The following is a 16,833-nucleotide window of genomic DNA, read 5'->3' on the forward strand; positions in this document are numbered from 1 at the left end:
ATCAGTCCTCACTGTTGATACCTGTTACATCGATGGGTTCCATGCTTAGCAATAAAATAAGATTAATATTTTATTTAGAGCTAGAACCAGAGAAAGACAACGCATCAAAAGAGTCACCACTGGAATGTATTGTCTTTTAGGAGGTGCCCAGTCCCCGGTGGAACACTCATGTCCCATATGGCACATCAGGAGAGGCAGGCTTCACAAAAGGGGGCCGCTCGCTAACAGCACCTCCTGTAGCTCTGCTTTCTCATTAGGAACATAAGAAAGAAAAGAGTCCTCTGTCCCCTCCTTTTATTTTGGGAAGGTCTTTTGCCTAGCCTTTGGCACTGCTGGAAATAGCGTTTCCCACATTTTTGGACACACATGACACAGAGTTTGAAGCTTTGCATGCATTGACATGTGCACCAAGRAGCATCTGGCACTTTTTCCCAAAGTCAAACTCACTCTTAGGTAGCTTGTCTGGATTCACCATTTGTAGACCTGGCCATGATAAACTCTAGGAGACATCCCAGGTCAAGTGCCAGCACCACAGGAGAACGTGAGTTCAAGCCTGAGAGTTAATGACAGTGCAGACAGCTCAGGAAAACGCATCTCCCCCAACATTGTAGACATCTTTATCTGATCTAGCCTCCTTCCAATGGGTCCAAATTCAGGAGGAACCCCTGAGCATGCTCTTGCTTTATAGCGGAACAACTCAAAATGATTCCGTATCAATTAAGGAAGTTGAAAGTTTAAATGGAGACAGTCCCTTCAGCATTCCCTTAGAGGTACAGGAGAGGAGCACAACTCTTCAGACGGTGATTTATACCAACATTGAAATTTCTTGCTCTGTCAGAGGTATCCAATGAGATTTCAGGCAAGTAAGTCAAATATGATCAGTCTCCTAACTTGACTTTTGGAAATGTCACACACTGAGCTTGCAAAACATTGCAGAATATGCTGTTCCTCTGTTTTCTCCATATCAGGTTAATTTCCTCCTATTTTTCCTAAATCCTTTTTTTTCTACAGTCATGTCATAGAATATTAAACATCAGATCTGGTTACTGACAGTGGCTGGAACACAGTTTCCTTCTAGACAGCTGCTTCTGTGTTGCATCAGGCCACCTCACAGGGCTGTTAGTGACTATTTACAGCTGTTAGCTGTAAATATTTTCATGCAAAATTCAATGAAACTTGAACCTATGTTGCTGTGTTCTGTCCTAAATGTGTAGAAATAAACYTTCTCTGCCTTGCCAGACTCTCAAAACAGATTGCACCTTTATTTCATGGTATTTTGCTCTCAAGAGGCCATGTATTTGTAACTTGTGTGTGAAGAGCTGGTATGGTCATAAAATAGATTTGAAATACTTGATTTATAAAGAAAAATAAACAGTTTTACAAGGAAAATGTTGCAGAGAGACCTTAAAAAATCCAATTAATCCACAAGCTCTAATTTAAAAATGGAAACTTGAAACAAGACTACTTCTTTAAAGGGTAAGAGGTCTTGTGAGTCTTTGCTTTCTTCTCTTCCATAGTTCTTACTCTGAGCTTCTTTTCATGCAGAAAATATGTTCTCCAGCAAGYTACATTCTGACAATACTAACATTGCATTGTTCTTTTTCCAAATGAATACATTCCCTACCCTACAAAGAGCTCTTTGCTTCCATACCCTTTTGTTTTCATGTTTTGCAAAGCATTTGATATCAATAAAGACAAAACTGCTGTCACAGTGCCAGAGTAATAGAATGCTTTATTTTTGATAGGAGMTGCTTTTGTTTTTCTTAGGGGTTGCTTTTGTTTTTCTAGCTCTGGTTTTAACTACAACAATACTAATTTGCTGAGCTTCCTTCTTCTCTGGTTTTGCAGTTGCTGCTCTGCTTTCCGCCCACCCCTCCATTATTTTGGGTCTCACCCAAGGTGGCAAAACTTTCATTTCTTAAAAACCTTCAATACAGTTTCTACATAATGGGCATCTGGTGGGGGYTTCCTCGGGCTGCCAGGCTGCAGGAACTTCTTAATTGTAGGCATATTGCTCATTTTGGTTTTAAACACCTAAAAACAAATTTAAAAAAACAACAGGTAAGAGAGAAATTCCAGCCACAAAATTGTGACTTACAAAGCATGGGGAGATGATCACGTTGGGATTGACCTCTAGCACCTGAATACACCATGTTCAGTAGCAAAATTACCTGCAACTGAGGAAACCCTGACAGCACAGTAGGAACTTTCTCCTCTACTGCCAGAATGGCTTCCATTAGCTGAACATCTGCCCAGCTGAATTTGTTGCCCACAAGAAAGTCTTGGCCATGTTGTTTCAAAACCTGGAAAAGACAAGAAAATGTGGGCTACAGATGAGAATGAGACATATGGGCATGCTTGGCAGCAAAGCCTCACAGCATAGCTGCAGAGCAACAATTCTATCTGAAATTTCAAAGGAGTTTTCAGCTGAAACTGAGCCTACATAACTTCACACTTGCTAGGAAAAAAAATGAAGTTTTGTTCATTTCATGTTCTAGTACCAGAMTACAAACTTTGGTCACTCAGTAATAATGAATGATAATGGGTGCCAGGAACAGAAACAAAATTACATGCTTAAATAGACTTGTAACAGTCCTATAGTTAGAAACAGGGATAATGAAGGAACTAAAAAGCAATTTAGGAAATTCATAGAACTGCCATTTAGATGCCTCATTTAAAATGATGGCAAATAATGATATCAGGAAGAAAACTTAAAATGSAGAATTGCAACAGCTAAGTGGAGAAAATCCCTGCCTTTGGGAGCAGGTTATTACAGTTTTAAGAACTTCTGTGATGTTCAGCCTTTATTATTGTTTTCCAACAAAACYAGATAAATATTACAAAAGTGGGAAATATTGCCAGATGCATGAATCATATGGGTTGGATTTATTGTTTGCTGAAGTGGAATGTGTAGATATCTATGACTGTTGTTTTATTAAAGTACTCCTAATCTCTCTACCTGATTTATTTGCAAGGGATTTTTGCATTTTTCCAGTGAAACTTCTCCAAATGAAATTAAGTATGGTAAACAGATGGATTCTAAGCAAAGTATTGAACTGTTCATTCAAGAAAATTAATCACAGATGCTTGCTTTCAGTTGAGTGAAAAGTTTTTTGGTGCAGCTGAGAACACATTGCTTTGCAGATGTTCAGATACCACAGCCCTGACAACACAAGGAAACAACAACAACAAATACAGGAAAATGTGCTGCTGTATTTCTCCTTCGAGATAGCCAAGAAAGCTGAGGATTGGGAACTGACCTATACTACAAGCACATTTTGATTTTGCAGAAACTTTTTCAATAATTGCTAGTTTGATAGAAACATACTTGCTGTCACTTACCTTTTCAAAGACTGGAAAGTACCTGTTAGTTGCCCTCTCCTTAATTGAATCAAGATTTTTCTCCTTTGCRTCAGGTGGAGAGAAAGGAAACATCAAAATCATTTGCATCAGATCTGATATTCCCTCCACATACATGTCAATCCTAGTGGTCAGGGGAAGATGATAGAAAAAAAGCACAGAAGTTATTTCATCGTTTTCCAGTTAACTAAGGCACCTAACAGGAGTTTTATATCACCAACRTAGTGCCAAATTTCACAGCCAAAATGAAACCATGAATTAAACCTGAATATTTTTCAAAAATAATAAAAAGCCTGTTTCTGCTTAGGAGCATTTCAGAACGGTGGTTAAAACTCATTGTTAGCCTTTTTCACGCCTTTATACTGGACTTACAGGATTGAATTTAGTTTATACAATATAGCTATCAAATAACAGACTGCTCCTTAAGTGATAGGAGGTGTTACGTACAGGGCTCTCTCCTTCAAGTCTTTCCCATAGAGATTGTATTTCCCTGCTATGTAGCTCATAATGGCTCTGGTCTGCACCATCTTCATCCCATCAATCTCGACCAGGGGCACTTGCTGGAACAGCAGGAATCCATCTAGGGTGGAAAGGTAAAGGAAAGCCTGTTAGCTCCTCCTAGACTGCAAACTGTACAGGAGAGCGAGGCACCAAGCACATTTCTCTTGCAGTGTAGGAGACCACTGACATCTTGCTCTAACTGCAAAACTCACTGCACTCAACTAACATTGTGGGGAAGATGAGGCAGCCTGCACCATGCTCCTGCAGCGAGGTCACCACAATGCACCTGGGCCCTGGGTTTTACAGCTTCACTGGCTGGTGGGAGCTGGCCTTGACTGTACCTCTGTACTTCTGGAGCCTCCTCATGCTGGCAGGAAAAGCTTGAACCAGCACTTCCACGGAATAGAAGGAGAATAAAGCTATGWGGTAAATCCAAACTTTAAAAAAACCCCAGTTATTCTGAATGCAGATCAATTCTCTGTCAGGAACACACACATTGGTAGGAYGGCAGCAAGACAGCTGCTGGAATACAGGAAGGAACCAGGCCCCTTTAAACAACATGAAGCTACAGAGCTAGAGACGGAGACCCTGGCAGCTGTTGCTGTTTGRGCAAGTTTTACACAGTCGCTGGGGTAACATAAGAGCTGGAATACTACCATAGATTTTAGAGCCCTAGCCTCAGGGTCAATCTACAACAATTTAGGTCTATTTAGAAACATCTTCACTATCCCATTTTCTGGTGGTGCTGGTAGAAGCAATTGTCTGAGCTTTCAGTGAGGAAGTTCTGGGAGCTAAGTAGAAATAGAAATTTAGCATTGCTTAGGCAGTCTACTGTAGACCAGTTTTCTGCTGGACTAATTCACTGTTTTTTGGAGACACTCCCTCCTCCATTTACACACTAAGGGCATCCAGAGAACAATGCCACCCTGCTGATAATCACAGCATAACTCCAAATCCAAGGAGGCAGCTGTCACTTGCATTGCTCAAAAATTTATTTTAACTGCTCAATTTTAACCTGTCTGGTGAATCCTTGTTTCAGGTATAAAGGCTCATTTTAACAGGCACATCTGCCTGCCATTTTAYCCAGAGCTGTTAAAATACCTTGCTAGGCTAGAATAAATAAAGATGCTTCAGTTGTTCAATATTAATTTACAGTTAAAATTCAAAGATTAGTTCTCTCTGCAGCAACAAATAGCCTGTCTGTTTCTTGTAAACATTCACAGAAAGATCACGTGTTTTCTTGTCTTTCCRCAACACACCTCTGCAGCTTAATGAAGAAACATTACTTGGTATCAACCTTGCAGAAACAATAGAATGGGAAAACTAACAGATCTGCAAGGACATTTTTCAGCAGAAAGATGTGAACAGTAAAATTTCTTTCKGGCCCTTGACAAAAAGCAATGCAGTAAATGTGAGTGAACTGAATACATCATTTGTTTGTTATATACAGAAAAGGTGGTCTGTGGAGTTCACATTAAAAACCACACATCTGTGATTTGTAACCAAGCAGCAGAGCTCTTTGATACCCAGGTAGCACTTGGGCAAGCTGTGGTTGCACAGATTGTGCCAGGCTACTCAACCCTCAGGCCAACAGGCACCCGTCTGCCCAGACCAAAGCTATTTAACTTTAACTCCAAAGCAGCTGTCTATTGGGAACAGCCCCTGGCCTAGGCACTATCCTGACACTGCAGGGGCATCACTTGGAGGATTGTCAGCTGGCACGGGCCAAAGTCATGCCTGGGCCAGTCTAATGGTGTGGTAGTGTCTAAAAACAGGAAACCCTGTCAAAAAGCATATTGGTAGAGAGAGAAAAAAAAAGTTAAAGGGAGAAGTAATGTGAGTTACTCCTGTTGAGTCCTGCCCTGCACAACTGGCAATATTCCAGAGGTCCCTTTATCAGGACAAGTAATTTATCTATCTTTCTTCAACCATTCTATTAAACCACACCTTTTTTCTTTGTGTTCTCAGCATCTTAAGCATATAGACATGAAACACTTGATCTTCTTTATAAAACTTCCCTATCCTTCTCACCATCATTTAATTCTCCTTTATGGATATCAGTAAGCTCAGATACAATCTTGGTTACAGTATCACTCTTTCTAGATAACCTACTCCTGTGAAGAGTATACAGATTTGGGCTTTCAGTAGTTGTGCTCTTACATTTAGATCAATTACTGGTTTGTTTACACTGCACTGTCCTCCCACATTGTCAGAGTCCCAGCCAACTAGACCTACAAATTTAAGTCTGATCTACTTAATACCACTTATTTTTTATTTTTGTTAATTTTTGCTTTCCTTGACAGAATTTCTTTAGACCCAGCTTTTCCTTTCTGAGTTCAGCTACGATGCAGGCAATTCCTGTTTCAAGTCTCACTGTATGGCTTGGCAAGCTCAGCCTGCTTGAGGTTTCTCTCACATCTTGGGCAGCAGGTTAACTGTGGGGCATGCGCACTCTCTGCTGCTCCTCACAGTCCCAGCTCCTTCCCTACCCTGGCAGGAAGGTCTTCTCCTTCCAGAGTRTCTGGAGAGGGATTCACTGCTGGATTTCTTCTGACCAGATATCAAGAGCAGTGGCTAGGGGTATGCAATCGTGTGTGGGAAGAACTGGTCCTGCTCCCAAGGTTGGCATGAAGCCTTCATGGCATACTGCTTTAACCATGTCAGGCTTTCCACAGGTCTCCCTGCTGGCTCCATGTTTTGTGAGTAGGAGAAGCTTCACATCTCAAGCTCAGGGAGTTCTATTTACCCTGGACCAAAAATGTGCCAGGTACCAAGCAAACAGTTGAACAACATAGGTAAGTTAAGTTGTATTAAACGGAAGTGTTTGCCTGTTTAATGTACAACAATAAACACAATGACAGAAGCTCTGGGTTTTAGTTTGTAGCAGTTATTTGGCACTGGAAATAACAGGTTACCCAAAACTAGTATTGCACTATTCAAGGTGTGCAATAGAAGTTTCCACCTGTTTAAATGAACTATTGTCAAACCACAAAATTAGCTAGGCTGGACAAATATTTTTAAGGACTAAGCTTCGGATGTCAAGWTTCTTACCTTTGATTAACTTGTCATACTGTTCTTTTGTTTCCAAATAAACCTCTTCAAACTGAAAAAGGAGTGAGAATAGTGTCACACTTCTGTATTTGAACGTTTTTCTTCTGTTAAGTGACAGCACATAACCATGCACAGAACTACTGAGTCAAGCAAAAGATAATGGGCCAGAGCTGGAACCGCACTGTTCACAGAGGTCCTGAGGATCCCACACACACCCTGACAGCTGATGRGGAGCAGAAGGGCCTGGCCACTGATTCAGAAATAATTTAAAAGCAGGCAGAAACAGAGTGCAGGCATCTACAGGAACAAGACAGGCTGGAGCCACTGCCACGGGAAACACAAAGTAAATAAAATCTTTCTAACCCCACCCAGCTTACACACGGTGTAACTGCACATTTAATATGACTGAGTTGAGGTGGTTTAGCACATCTAGAAAACTTACAGTTAATAAAGAGCCTTTAAATAAAGCCCCATTTTGTCCCCTTACAATTAAGTACTTCAGCAGATTGATACTACTTCTAATACTCTCTAAACTCCACTGAGTTTGCATCCCAAGTATCAAACACAGAATAAGGTAATTACAGTCATACACTGCCACTGGAAAAATTAACTTAGCAACCCTCATGCAGCTTTTATCCTCCACATGCACATTAAATTGTCCCTCGCTGAGGAAAAGCTGAGTACACCAGTCTGTAACACTCTACTGAAAATGTCAACCAACCTCCACACCGGCTGCTGCCAACAGCCATCGGATGGGCTCCATTCGCCCCCTTCCATTCAAGTAGGTAAGCCTGGGCTTCCCCGACATGTTCCCGAGCTCCTGGTTCCCTGAAAGATATTAAGCAGAAAACAGAATCTCATAAAACCGGTTGTGAGCACAATGATTTTGAGGRGAGATAACACCTTTTATTCTCACTATGCCTGTTGAAGTGTAAACTTYATTTGGTTCAAAACATGAAATGAGAGATGGACCAGTGACACCACACAGCCGGTGCTGGGAAAGGRAAGGTGTGTCAATCTGTAAAGTCTTCCCCAGTGCTGTCAGGGAGGTTTCTGATGATTGCAAACAAATACAGACATGTTTAAACAAGTGGTGTGAGTCTCTAGCTACAGGGGGAATTCTGSTGCCTATGAAGACAATTATACAAAGCCACTGAAAATCCTACTRCATCCTCAGGGAAGTTATTCACTTAAAAAAAATTCCAGATGACCCCAGTTTTCCCAGAGTTAAAACCAAGCTGCAACATCACATCTATCACACCTTATATCCACTTGAYATTTCTTATTTGAATTGTGCTCAGTATGTTCTAGTGATAGGTTTTCTTCAAGTCAGTGTTTTGTAGGTGTACTGAAAAAGAAAGTATATTTGGGACATATTTTGCCAAAACTTGAGTTTAGAAAACAAGGTTGAGAGTGCTCCCTTGAGGAATTCCAACTGAGGCATGTTACTAGAATAAATAGGGATATTTTGAGTAATTTAGTAAATATAATCCAAATACACRTTAAGGAATAAAGTATGTTCAGTTTAAAGTGTGAATACGGTTCCTAATTACAATGTTTTGCCTCTAGGACTGTGCTTTATTGGTTTCTGCGTCTTGCMTGACTACTTTTCACTGTAGGGCAGCTTATCAACATAGTTTACAACTAGCTAGTCCTTCTTTCATTATCATACTTTTCAGATACGCTGCATCTGTATCACTTCAACACACATTGCCCCAACTTGTAACACACAGAAACTTACATAAATAAGACTTTTCCTTCCACTAAAAAAGCCAATGACTGAAATATCAAGCATATGAAAATTAATCCTCCTGAAAACACATTTTGTTAGCAGAAGAGTAGAAGGAGCAAGAAGCCTCAAGTATCATATTATATGAACAAGAAATTCTATGTGGCATTAAATTATGTGAGAAGAGCAATGACAAACAGAATAAAAAAAAATCTTATGACAAGTTTTAAATTAAAAATAACTCTGTCAGCTCTGAGTGGATTTTAGTTAACTTAAGCTTCCAATACAGAAAAAAAACCCTCCTTGGCCTATGGTTAAAAGTCGCCTCAATCTTTAGATCCACTGAATGCATCTCCATTGACTGTACAGAGACCTGTAGCTCACAGACAGGCGACTACTTTCAGTTAGTGGGTCTGGACCCAAATCTTGYCCAGTGGGCTCAGTTTAATTGTTCATTCCTATGTGAGTACTGACACACAAGATTCCCTAAAAGCCAGAAGATACAACCCTCAACTCACTAGAAACTGGGCAACTTCTACCTTAAAAAATCAAACCTATTCATCCAGACTCCCAACACCCTTTTGCATTTATTTGGGGAAAGATACAGCCTATAGAGCCAAGGCCTCAGGAGTTCACTCAGACTTCCACTATTTTTCTGGTTTTATTAAARGACTCACAAWGTATTGTTTAAAGTTGATCAATTTTTGACAGAATACATTGATGCTTCCTTAGTAGCCAAGTAACCTTGTATAGCTGTCACCCATAACTTAGCATTTGCCTTAACTGAAAATGGTTATTTGGCCTTTCTATGTAAGTTACAGTTTGTTTAAGGGAAGTACAGAACATCTGAGCTACATTCCTCAGCAAGAGGAGTAGCTATTATCTGAAAATAATAYTAAATAATTCAAAATCATCCAAGACTATCTACTAAAAACAAAAGCTTTTTAGAAGCTGTACAATTCTGCAACCCRCAGACAGCACTTTCAAGGAAAGAGAAATGCCCTGATTATTACCTATGATGAGGTAGAACCCATTCTGGGGGCAACACACAAGGTATGCATTCAAGATTCTGAAACTAGCTGCACTTGCCCTGGGATTGCCAGACTGTAGTAAACTGTTTACCTTGTTTGCACAAGAAGGGAAAGGAATAGCCTCTGGTAYAGTAACTAACATGCTGAATCCCGCTACTCTACTCCCTTCCCTACAGCTCTGTAGTAACCACCCATGAAGCCTAAAAGGCTCAAGCAYATTTAACAGATGTGCTGTTTCCAAATCCCAGTCTGGCACTGTTATTTGTGGGTGGTCATATTATATGASCAGCAACTGGAATACAGGTTATTGTATAACAACTGTGAATGAAGCAGTGGAAGCTTCACCACTCAGTCCAAAGCTAGCACACAAGCAGCTGAATTAATTGCCTTAACAAAGGTCTATGGGCTGTTCAAAGAAGAGTCTATAAATATTTATGCTGATTCCCAATATGCATTGGAGTATGCCCTGTCATTGGGCTGCTATGGAAGCTGTGTGGGTTTATAACTTCTAGTGAAAATAATCAAATGCTCCACAAATTACTGAACTGTTAAAAGCTATACAATTTCCAAAGAAATTTGCTATCATTCATCAACCGGACCATACAGCAGGGTGACAAAAAAAAGAGATAGGAAATGGTGTAACATATATTGCACAACAGCAGTACAAACCACCAGGTTTATAAGCAGTCCAATGATCTGACCTGGTGCTGCTTGCTCCTGAAAAGTTATGTCTAACTGTTGCTGCTGAAGAAAACTGACTCTTGCAAAAGGTACAAACAGCCAAACGTCCARGGAATGTGGAGAATAGACATGGAAAACATTCTAATTTTACCTAAGTAATACCTAATTCCCCCAGTCAAAATACATCACTGCTCAGGGTGATGTATTTTGGGACTACTGTGCTAACCAGATACTGMTGAAGAACTGCTTCATGTCACAAATTTATGCTGCAGCCAAATAATCAATCACATCTCACATACACTACCCTACCAAAGATCTCAACACCAAATTTTACTATATATAACTGTTTTTGTCTAAATTCCACATTTCCATCCTATTCCCTATTCCTCATGAACATTAGAAGCATGCCTTCCTGAATTCTCTGAGSATGCATCTCAGGGAGGAAAGAACAATTTAAGAGATCATGGTCTTGCAGAAACAGCAGGACTCAGCATAAAGYGCTCTTTAGCCCTGGAGCTGGTAGCGAGGGCAGCATACCCCATGGGCCAGCTTTCCTGCTCCAACCTAGACGAAACCAGTGCTACAGGCTTGCACTTTGTCCCCTCAACTGTTTCATGGCTGCCTTGTTCAGCTCTCAACTGCACCACAGAATTAATTTCCTGGTTAAAACACATCTTTCCCTGGCATTTTYCCCTGCAGCTTCCAGCTAGGGAGTAACTATCTAGCCTGCTTAACCTACATGGCACATGGACTAAAAAGAGCAGAGAATTTACATTACACCAGGAGATGTCCTAAAAAACTTATAAATAGTTCCACTTCAAAATAGTAATGCAAATACTTTAAGAAAAAGGAATTAATAAGCTCTTACCTACTTTCCGACCTTAACTCAGACTCCACCCAACACAGGCAGCTTCCCCAGGGCTGTTTAATCTTTGCAGCTTGGGGGAGTTTCCCGTCATACCCAATTAGAAAAAAAACTCCCAGTGCTTTTAAACTGACACTATTCAGCTTAAAGACGAACAGCTCTGAAAATTGACACCCAAGGYAGAGATGGTCTTTCAGTTTGCTGATTTGACTATACTATGAGGGTAACATCAAAGTTTCCGTGGTAGCCATCTATTTGAACTGTTCTCTTMGAATTTTGGGGGCATTTTACGCCAACACAAGAGCGGGACATTTTAAAGCACTGAGAAGGTGATAGGTTTTTCTGGGTAATATTAAGGGTAATAGTAATTGTTTAAAGAAAAAACATTGAAGTTTCTAGGCTTATTAAATTGTTCAGCAGGTTTTTATTTTTGTTGCTGTATGGCATAGAAAAGTTACCTGAAGTGTGGGGTTACAGGGCTCAATTACTTTGAAATAGTAATAACKTAGTATAGTGATAACTTGGAATCAAAAATAGATGAGCAGTTTATGTCACAACTCAYCCTATGTCTCAAGGCAAAGCATTAATTTTTGAAATTGAATGTATATGGCTAATGATGAAATACAGATGAAATAAACTATTATTTTCTTACTCACAAGAAGTAACTGTGTCAGTTTTCCTATCTGWATTTCAGTTGAAAAGCCCAGAACTGAAAGTGGATGTGAACAGACACAAGGATGGCATAGAAGATGATAGAAAATGTGATTTGGGTGTCAAGATCAGGATCTTTCCTCTAACATAGACCCACATGTGATGTTGGGCATTGCTTTATACCCCTGCAGCAGACATCAGTACAACTAATCTGAGGATTTGTTCACAAAACCCACACTGTTACCAAAACTACATTTGTCTGTCTAAAGCCGTGGCTGTACTAACACAGCACCTCACTTTGGGGAATGTCAGGACAAAAGTCTCCAGGTAACTTTTTTCCACACAGTTGGAGTTTTGAAGTGGCTTCTCTGCCAGGCAATTGCAATTTAAGGCTCAGGGATGAGTGAGTGGTCAAACAAAGCATTCTGGTGCTTTTCAGATTTGCTGAATACACCCACATCCAGATTTGATTGCTGCTCCCCTTCTACACATTCCTGTTACARAAGGGCTTTCCCCCTTGTTCTCTCAGCACAGCCCTTCATAATGTAATTACAAAGCTCTTTTGGAACTGAAGGTAATCATATCAATGCGGTTGCTGCCATCTGTAACTTGAATAGGTATTCTATAAACCTCTAAAGCAGAAAAGAAAATACTGATTTGTTAAGCCACACCCRTTGGTATTCAGGCAGCAGGCATGGGGCCCAGGTGCCACTTAAGCAGTCTGGGGTTGGGCACAGGAACATTTTAACTAGTGAGTATACCATGCTCTGGCATGTCATATTCCCACAGTGCTCTGTGGACACACTTCCTTGTGCTCTAGATGAGCCAAGTTCAAAATCTGCTCAAAATGCACTAACCTACAACTCTCACAAACYACTAAGCAGCTAGCTTGGGGGACAATGCCTGATTGCAGCTCTCAAAGGTGGGCACAGGCTACATCACTAACTGCTACCAAAGAATTAAACACAGAAAGGTTAGAGTAGTCTCCCCATACTGCTTATTGCCCTCCTAAACTGAAGCACATCATCACTGTGATAAGAGTCTACATGAATAGTTAGAAAAAGTCATGCAAAGACAAGGTTTACCAAGCCTGTAGTCACCCTCACACATTTCTCTGAGCTCTTTGGCTCTCATCTGGACCACTGGCACAGGAAAGTCTGAACACAGTAACCCTCATTCTGATTTGCACTCACTGCAGTGCTGTGAGAAGTGCTTATATGGAGAGCTGGTTTTCAGTACCATGTTATTTGGATTGTTTAGTCTTTATTGATCTAACTACCTCAACATGGTCAAAGGGCTGATTTATCAAGGCATGAGATAGGCAAAATCAAGATTTCAAAGACAACTGAAAAACATCTTTAGTAGCACAAATGTCATTGTGAAATATTTAACTTAATAGCTCATGTATTATAATGACTTCATATTTTGAYAGAAACTTGTGTAAGAGTATGATTCCTCTATTTGGTATCTGGTATGTTCTGGGAGACTTTCTAAGACTGTTWATGTGCATTATTACAACTAAAACTRCTAATAATCTAAACTTAGGTTTAAAGAATGTTTTTATTTTTTGCTACAAAAAATAAGGATGGGGAAAAGCTCTTGTAACAAGCCAACAAAAGCTTGTAAAATCATCAGATGGTGCCAAAGATACAAAAAGCCTACAAGGCAAGGTGTAAAATGACACAGCGATCAATACTGGGATAATCTGCCTTTCAGTTTAATCTTTTTCCACTAGAGAGCTGCTCAGCCCCTAAATGTTTAACATCTTTCAAGATTTCACTGTGTTCATTACATCCTTCATACTACTTTCATCCATTAAATTCCTGGTCTCAATGGCATCCTCYAACAATGAGATCCACCATCTCATTRTGAAAATGTTGCTTTCATTACTTSTATTTTGCTGCTTKTATTTAATTGTGTTATTTGGCTTATAGGGAAGATGAAAGTCCTTTTCTGTCTCTCTTAGTGAAATTGCATGCACAAAAAATAATCTAATAAATTTTTAACTAATTGATCTGTAATTCACTTGTCACATGCACTTCTCAGCTCTGCTTTTTCCTTTTCTATTCTTTGTATTTTACTCTGTTAGCTATATGTCCTGAATCTCTCTTGATTACATCTGSCTTCTGTAAGAGTGCAAGAAACTGCCAAGCATTTTAACTTGTCTTCCTCAAAACTTGAAATGAATACACAAGAATCACGATTTGATTTAATTTCCTGCAGAAAAGGACACTTGGAGAGAATGGAGGGTACTTTCTCTTCTACCATCATATTAGTTTCCAACAGTTCCTGGACTTCTGTCCACAGAAGTTTGACAGGTAGAAAAARTTGTAACCAGCTTTTTCTGAGAGGAAAAATGTTTACAGGAATTAAAAAACTTAATTAATTTTCTGAGTTTTGCTCCAGAGTTGATGAAGTTGTTAAAAATCTAAACCTTCATTTCACGTYTATTTCTGCATCCTTAGACAGTTAATAATAAGTTGCACATGTATTATAGTTGTTACATTTCCATAAAAACTACAAATTAAAAAAAAATATCAGAAGAAACTGCAGATATGGTATAAGATACATAAAAAATGAGGGGAAATACGAGTGCATTGGGTGAGATACAAACCTTCATATGCTTTTGTTCCCTTATTCTCAAGAAGTTCTCAATGCAAGTTTGATAATGGAATAGGAATCTGGCTCATCTTGCCCAGCTAGTTGGCAGCACTATAGACCTCAGYACCCAGTTCACAAAGGCAACTGCTCMCTTACRTWTACATAAGCCTCTTTTCATCAGCCTGCATGGTGAGAGGTCAAAATGAGTGTGTGTACATAGAAAACTGAACTCTCCTTGCCATAGGAGAATACAGAAAAATGGCTCTGCTGTGCTTGAGAACTATGCTGAATCTTTCTRTGGCCTTTATACACAAGGTAATAAAACTGTAATATTAAGATACAGTACATACGCTCATGTTAGCAAAGTGCTGATGGAGATATGTTTAGCTGCTGAATGTGGAGATTCCTAATATCAGAATGAGATTCCTATGTYGGAATGAGCAGAAAGGGAACAAAAACCTTTTGGGCCCAAACCTACACATTTCAGTTGTCTATTTTGAAGAGGTACCACTCTTGCTCCAAGGAGAGTCAGAACACTAGTGAGGTCTCTTACTGTGTCTCTTTTGGAGGGTAAAAATGACCCCCAGATCCTTGAGGTACATGTTCTCCAGCCTCAGCCCTACACYGCCTTCATATTAGCACCTGCTATTAGCAAAAAAGCACCATGGCACTAGAAAAATAGTGTGCTTGCTTAATTAAGACACACACACTCCTGTTACACCTCTGTTTTGTCCTGTGGGCATACTTTGGGAGAATGTGGAACAACAAGGTACCCTAAAAAGAGTGAGTTACACTGCTTACTTCAAAGCTGTATCTGTGCAACCAGTTTCGAAACCTTCTCAGAAATAATTGTTCAAATCAGGTTTTTTTCGAAGGAATCCAAATCAACCCTTGACTAAAGTTTTCCTGCAGCAAAAGTATCTGCTGAAAAATAGCAAGAGTTAAATAAGGTAACTACTTCCTTGAGAAAAYGAGTAGAAGGATTTTCTCTGCTTGAACTTATGTGTATCCAAGCAGATTGGCAGGGCATATGTACCAAGCTATGGCATTTGAGGCTGAAGGATGAGGTGAAGCTCCTTTTCTCTTGCCAGAAATACTCACATTTCAGTCCATCTTCTCTTGGATGATGTTTCTGGGTGTGAGAGCAAACGATTCTGCTGCAGTGTTGAAACTGGTCTGAAAAGGCAAGCAGTAGTTGTAGGGAAAGAAACACAAATCTGCAGTATAACTAGAAAATTGTCCCCAGTCCTGCATTAGGATTAAGTGATGCCTATAGCTAGGTAGTTCTTGGGTCAACGTCAGAGTCAGACATAAAATGATGCTATTTGAAACTTTCCACTATACACAGGGTCACATTAGCATTTTCAGATGCCAGTGCCATGCTGGAAGCGGGTATATGGTTGATTATCCACCATGTCCTTCAGCTCTTCTTCCTCCTCTGAGTTCCTGCTTCTCACAGAAGTCGGAATTTAGGCAACGTGCATTTAACTAGACTAAATGCCTCTTGTTTATTAATTCCCAGTATGCATATTGATTCAGATTTCTGAGTTTCAACTTTCCTACCTTTTGTCCTTATTTTCTGTGAAATGTGCTGAAATTTTTTAGTCCTTTGATAAAAATGCAAAATATTGAAGTGCTGAGGATCTCATTGTACTCTTCACCTACCTAATATGTAGTTGTAGAAGGGCCAGCACCAGGCTTTCCTCAGACGACCATAAAGTAGAAGACACGACAGGCATAGACTACAGCACCAGAAATTCCAACATACTTCAGCACTGAAAGAAAGCCTGGAAGGGGCCGCTGGAAATGTGTATATTTATGTTTTTCTCTGCCCTGCACTCCAAAATGGTTTGCAGACATACTTCAGTCARGTGCTCAGAGGTTAACCATGCCTTACAGATAAACTGCATTCTGAATATTACTTGTTGCCACTGACTCTAAAAGCGGCCACGGTTCAAAAACGAGTATCTAGTGTTTAAAGGATTGAAGTTGATTGAAAGATTGAAAGACTCTGCACCAGAGTCTGTCCTTAGGGCCCTTCCCACGGAGGGGGTATTTTTCGGGCCCAGCAGCTGAGGATGGCTCCGGGATGCGCCACCTCCCTGCCGCCAGCCGCTCCGAGGGCACCGGCTGAAAGGACAGGGCCCCCCCTGGGGGCAGCAAAAGAAACCTCATGCCCGGAGCTCCGGGGCTGTTGAAAGGGAGGGCGGGGACACGCCGAGGAGCTGCCTACGACTCCAATTTTCACCAGCAGCAAATAAAAGAGCCTTTCCTAGGAGCAAGATTAGCGTTTAATGGCAATCCCGCCTGTCGGGTTCCGAGCGCAGCCTCCCGGCAGCCTCCTGCGATCTCCTCTGCACCAG

The 16,833-nt window shown here is 40.4% G+C and overlaps 1 protein-coding gene across 2 annotated transcripts; it reads right to left on the bottom strand.

The window, feature by feature from the left end:
• Positions 1-1,712: 1,712 nt before the first annotated feature.
• Positions 1,713-11,287, bottom strand: LOC130577085 (glutathione S-transferase A4-like). Of its 2 annotated transcripts, none has more exons than XM_057372193.1 (7): positions 11,226-11,287; positions 7,634-7,740; positions 6,913-6,964; positions 3,808-3,940; positions 3,343-3,484; positions 2,172-2,303; positions 1,713-2,034 (listed from the first exon to the last, which is right to left on the bottom strand). In XM_057372193.1, exons 2-7 carry the CDS (start codon positions 7,718-7,720, stop codon positions 1,912-1,914), a joined length of 669 nt encoding a protein of 222 aa, XP_057228176.1. In that variant the 5' UTR covers positions 7,721-7,740; positions 11,226-11,287; the 3' UTR covers positions 1,713-1,911. The 2 variants fall into 2 exon arrangements, with proteins under 2 accessions (XP_057228176.1, XP_057228175.1); XM_057372192.1 differs by having other exon boundaries at positions 11,222-11,285.
• Positions 11,288-16,833: the final 5,546 nt, after the last annotated feature.

Source organism: Malurus melanocephalus, unplaced genomic scaffold (genome assembly GCF_030028575.1).
Source record: "Malurus melanocephalus ecotype Western Australia unplaced genomic scaffold, MMel_1.1 scaffold_166, whole genome shotgun sequence".
Taxonomy (NCBI): domain Eukaryota; kingdom Metazoa; phylum Chordata; class Aves; order Passeriformes; family Maluridae; genus Malurus; species Malurus melanocephalus.